Source organism: Helianthus annuus, chromosome 8 (genome assembly GCF_002127325.2).
Source record: "Helianthus annuus cultivar XRQ/B chromosome 8, HanXRQr2.0-SUNRISE, whole genome shotgun sequence".
Classification (NCBI taxonomy): Eukaryota; Viridiplantae; Streptophyta; class Magnoliopsida; order Asterales; family Asteraceae; genus Helianthus; species Helianthus annuus.
The window spans coordinates 103,364,038-103,369,380 of record NC_035440.2 but is presented as its reverse complement, the minus strand read 5'-3'; the positions used below and the strand labels follow the sequence as shown (position 1 = coordinate 103,369,380).

Here is a 5,343-nt window from a genome sequence, read left to right as displayed (position 1 = left end):
GCTTGGATCGTGATTGTTTCGTTAAACACTTTTGACATTTCATACTTATTTATGTTGGGTTTTATTTATACGCTTCCGCTAAACAGTGATAATATACTTATGTTTTGGAACACCTTTCATATGGATTGGTTTGGTTTAATTACAATTACTTTTACTTTATACATCGTTCTATATGATTGGTGGCTTGATCCTGGTCAGTCACGCTCCCAAGCGGTGATACTCCGCAGGTGGATTTTGGGGGTGTGACAATAAAGGTACTTGGATTCGTAAGCTTAGAAGTGCTAAAGAGAATTGGGTTTATTATGTTACAAGAGACACAGTTTGCGTCTCTTGTTGGTGTCGACTTGGGGAGGTTTTGGGGGAAAGGGAGTTTTGAATTTGATTGGGTTGGCGCGCCAGGTCGTTCTGGTGGTCTAGTTTCGTTATGGGACCCTAAGAGATTTTCGGCTTCTAGGGTGGTAAAGAGTAGATTTTTCTTATGTATTCATGGTTATTTGAAAGATGATGGGAAGGCGTTTTCGTTGATAAATATTTATGCTCCACAAAAGTTGAGGGATAAGCGATCTCTTTGTGCCGAGCTTGAAGGTATTATTGTTCGAGATAATGCATTTTGGGTTGTTGGCGGTTATTTTAATTGTGTGCGAGATCGGTCAGAACGTAGGAACTCTAGGTTTAATGCTTTGGTTTCTAATGAGTTTAATGATTTCATTGATAAGGTGGAATTGCATGAATTTACTTTAAAAGGTAGGAAGTTTACCTTTGTTTCTGGAAATAAATGTAGCCGTATCGATCGTATTCTTGTGTCATGGAATTTTGTGAATGAATGGACAAATGCAGAGTATAGAGCTCTTGCTAGGGAGGAATCGGATCATTGCCCGTTAGTGTTGAAGATTGAAGCGCAATATTTTGGGCCTAAACATTTTAGATTCTTTAATTCTTGGTTATCCAGGGACAGGTTAAGTGAAGTGGTTGATAAAGTGTGTTTGGAGGACTTTGGTTATGGGCCGAAGGATATTATCTTGATGAAGAAATTTAGGAGGTTGAAACAGAGTATATTAGACTGACAAAGAAATTGGACAAAGGTAGAGATTGAAGAGGAACTTAATTTAAAGGCTGAATTATGTGAGCTAGATGAGTTAATTGATGAAAGGGATTCGACCGAAACCGAGATGCGTGTTCTTAATGAAGCTAAGAATCGGCTTAGGGAAATGGGCGATATTAAAAAGAAAGATATTCGACAAAAATAACGTGTTTGATGGGCTCGGGAAGGGGATGAAAACACTAGTTTTTTCCATGGTTGTGTCAACATGAGAAGGGTTGCTAATAATATCCCGGGGTTAAACGTCGATGGCAAGTGGATTTTCAAGCCCTCAGAAGTGAAAAGAGAAGTTCGCCATTTTTTTAAGCAACGGTTTGTTGAGGAGATGCCTGACCGTCCGACTTTGGAGTGCTATGGTATTAAAAACTTGTCTGATGTCGAAGCCGAGAATATTGTGGTTCCATTTTCTGAATTGGAAATCAAAGAAGCTGTGTTCGATTATGGGAGCGATAAGGCACCGGGTCCGGATGGTTTTAATTTCCGATTCATAAAGCGGTTCTGGCCGGTTTTAGCTAATGATTTTGTTAAGTTGTTGCAGAAGTTTTTTGAAACAGGTAATATAAGCCGAGGAGCGGGATCTTCTTTTATAACGTTGATTCCTAAAGTTAAAGATCCGGTGGGACTGAACGAGTATCGACCAATTACTATAATTGGGGTGATTAGTAAAGTTATCTCCAAGGTTCTTGCTAATCATCTAAAAAAGGTGATGAGTAATATCATCATGATACACAGTCGGCCTTTCTTTCAGGGAGATTTATTCTTGATGGACCGCTTATCATTAATGAAATATATTCCTGGGCGAAAAAGACCGGCAAAGAATTATTCTTTTTTAAAATTGACTTCGAGAAAGCTTATGATAATATCAATTGGAGGTTCTTGAAATTGATTATGAAGCAAATGAATTTCCCGGATAGATGGTGTAATTGGATCAAGGGTGTGTTACATTCGGCTCGTTCATCCGTTCTTGTGAATGGATCTCCTACGTTCGAGTTCAATTGCGAAAAGGGTATTAGACAAGGTGATACTATCTCGCCTTTTTCATTTTTGATCGTTATGGAGGGTTTGTCTTCGATGCTTAGGATGGCTTGTGATAATGGTATGTTTGATGGGGTGCAATTGAATAATGATGGCCCTATTATATCTCACCTTCTATATGCCGATGATACAATGGTTATGGGCAAATGGTCTCAATTCAACTTTAATGTTTTGAAGAGAATTCTTCGAATATTTCATTTGTGTTCCGGCCTTCGAATAAACTTGCACAAGTCGAATTTATTTGGGATAGGGAAGAGTGTGGAGGAGATTGAAGTTTGCGCAAATGGGATGGGTTGTAGATCGGGGGTTTTTCCATTCAAGTATTTGGGAATTTTAGTGGGCACCAATATGAACCGAATTAGTAATTGGGATTCGGTGGTTGATGTATTCAAAAAGCGCTTATCTTCTTGGAAGGCAAGTGTGGTTTCTATTGCAGGTAGTGTTATTCTTATCAAGTTGGTTCTTGAAAGTTTACCGTCGTGTTATTTCTTATTGTACAAAGCCCCGGTCACGGTTATTAATAAGCTTGAGGTTATCATCAAACGTTTCCTATGGGGAAGATGTGATGAAAAGAACAAGATACATTGGGTCGCTTGGGATAGAGTTACGAAAAGTATAAAAGATGGAGGATTGGGTCTCTCCAAGTTGGAAGATAATAATTACGCGATGCTTTTGAAATGGTTGTGGAGATATCGAGTAGAAAACGGGGCGCTTTGGAGGAAGTTTGTGGACGCTATACATGGTTCGAATAGAAGATGTGAAACAATTCAGTGTAATAATCGCTTCTCAGGCGTTTGGTCTAGATTGGTGAAAGTCGGCTATAGTCTTAAAGTGAATGGTAATGGCTTTGTCAATATGGTCCGAGGGGTCGTGGGCGACGGTTCGACTATTAAATTCTGGATTGATCCTTTGCATACGACGGAACCGTTAAAGATTAAATTTCCTTCTTTGTTTCGGTTGGAGGGTCGGAAACGTTGCACTATGGCAGATAGATTTTTCGATCATAATAGCCCTCCCACCATTTGCTGGAATTGGAAGCATTATCCGAATAATGGCCTTGAAGTGGACGAGCTCATTCAGTGTCATCGAGTTCTTTCGGGAGTTCAGCTTAGCGGCCGAGAGGATTCTTGGGCCTGGAACCAGGATTCGGGTGAAGACTTCTCGGTTAAGGAAGCCCGAAAATGGATAAAAGGTAGCGATTCTAGTGTAGATAATACGATTTATAATTGGTGCAAGTGGATCCCGAGCAAATGTAATATATTCATGTGGAGGGCTAGCTTGGATAGAATCCCCACCAAAAATGCCCTCCTTCATCGAAATGTCAATGTAGGAGATGGTTTATGCGGATTGTGTGGGGATATCGACGAAATGGTTGACCATTTCTTTTCGGGTTGTAGGGTAGTGTGTGAAGTTTTGGATGCTATTGCTTCTTGGTGCAAAATTCCACGATTCTTTGTGTTTTCTCTATCCGATGTGTTACATATTACAGATCAATTGATTTATCCATCGAAAAAGAAGAAGATAATCTACGGCATCATCATTATCGTGTGTTGGCGAATTTGGAAGGCAAGGAACGAAAAGGTTTTCAACAGAGTGGATTCGAATGTAGTTCACATTGTTTCGGATGTGAAGTCTTTGGGTTTCATATGGTTTAGAAGTAGACACAAGGAGGGTTCGATAGATTGGAGAAATTGGTGTAATTTTATTTTCCCGTTGATGTAACATTTTTTTGCGTTTGTCTATCTCTTTCTTGGAGATAGTCGTCGCGGTTTTGTTTTATGAATTTCGCCTTCCAAAAAAAAAGTTAGCAGCTTGTTTTGTTGTTGGTTGTACTTGTTGGAGTTGGCTTAGCACTCCTTTTTAATATATTCTCTTTAAGTATCTAACAATTTGTGTATTTTTTTATTAGAGAAAAATGCCCGGATAGTCCCTGTGGTTTGCTTATTTTTCACTTTTAGTCCCTAACTTTTTAAAATTACAGCTATAGTTCCCAACTTTTGCAATTTCGTTTCCGGATAATCCCTGACGTGAATGAGGGTTAGTTTTTGGTATCAAGTGGATGCGAAATTACAAAATTACCCTTACTGTTAAATTAATACCTAAAAAGCTAAAAAGAAATATAATTAATACTAGGTTAGAACCCCGTGTATTACACGGGTTTAAAAATGTAATTTTATATACTAAATAAAAAATTAATATATTTTTAAAACCTCATTTAGTACATGTGTTGAGTAAACATAATTTTATATATTAAATAATAAAAAATTATATCTGTAAGAACCTCGTGTATTGTGCGGGTTGAATAAAAGTAATTTTATATACCAAACAATAAAAAAGTTTTATTTAGAAAAAACCCTGTGTATTCACGGGTGGAAGAAATGTAATTTTATATACTAAATAATAAAAAAGTTATATTTAAAAAAAATTGTGTATTGTACGGGTTGAATAAATTTAATTTTATATAGCAAATAATAAAAAAATGTTATATCTTTAAAAATCTTGTGTATTACACGGGTTTATCTATTCTTAAAAAAATCTTTCTAAATCAAAACGGATTTTTCTATTATTTTTTAAATTAGGTTAATACTATTTAAAATTTTTGGGTTGACTAATAAGTTATTCAATATAATTTCTCATAGTTAACAATAATAACATTAACAATAAATAATTCATTCATGATTTTATTATTATTACCTCCGTGGTAAATGTATTATTAGTAATATGTAGTTCTAACATCAGGATGTTACACAAATGAAACTACATAAAAGATAATCGGCTAACCTAATGCTATCATGAAGTGTGATAAATGTGTTCTTAGAAATTATCTACCAAACCACATAAAATACTTTTATTATTATTGTTGTTGTTGTTTTGCATCATATATTATAATTTGCATCATATGTTAATTATATTTATTTTTCTCAACCCGTGTAATACACGGGGTTGTAACCTAATATGGTATATAAGAAAGAGTACGCAAGATAATATGTTTTGTTTGTATATGTATATGGATCTGGATTTTTGGGTATTGATATTGAATACGAAAAGAAAGATTTTAATCTATGGATATTTTGAAGTGTACCCAAAAGTAGATGGTTTAATTATCTATACTTGCTCATTAGACCATATGTAATGGGGCTTTATAAGTGAAGGGGTATGGCCCCAAAAAGCTGCGCAATCCTTCATTAAGGGTGCGCCAAGGCCATACT

At 36.2% G+C, this 5,343-nt stretch overlaps 2 protein-coding genes across 2 annotated transcripts; both read left to right on the top strand.

Annotated features, from left to right (window-relative positions):
* The first annotated feature begins 302 nt into the window (after window positions 1–302).
* Window positions 303–1,247, top strand: LOC110870438. Its single transcript, XM_022119619.1, has 2 exons — window positions 303–977; window positions 1,083–1,247. The coding sequence occupies exons 1-2, from the start codon at window positions 303–305 to the stop codon at window positions 1,245–1,247; spliced, it is 840 nt and encodes a 279-aa protein (XP_021975311.1).
* Window positions 1,248–1,307: 60 nt separating this feature from the next.
* Window positions 1,308–3,856, top strand: LOC110870437. Its single transcript, XM_022119618.1, has 2 exons — window positions 1,308–1,653; window positions 1,848–3,856. Exons 1-2 carry the CDS (start codon window positions 1,308–1,310, stop codon window positions 3,854–3,856), a joined length of 2,355 nt encoding a protein of 784 aa, XP_021975310.1.
* Window positions 3,857–5,343: the final 1,487 nt, after the last annotated feature.

Coding starts and splice junctions, on each gene's coding strand:
- LOC110870438 (XM_022119619.1), top strand. CDS start 303: ATGTTACAAGAGACACAGTTTGCGTCTCTTGTTGGTGTCGACTTGGGG. Junction 978..1,082: donor TAAGTGAAGTGGTTGATAAA/GTGTGTTTGGAG, acceptor AATTGGACAAAG/GTAGAGATTGAAGAGGAACT.
- LOC110870437 (XM_022119618.1), top strand. CDS start 1,308: ATGAGAAGGGTTGCTAATAATATCCCGGGGTTAAACGTCGATGGCAAG. Junction 1,654..1,847: donor GCAGAAGTTTTTTGAAACAG/GTAATATAAGCC, acceptor CCTTTCTTTCAG/GGAGATTTATTCTTGATGGA.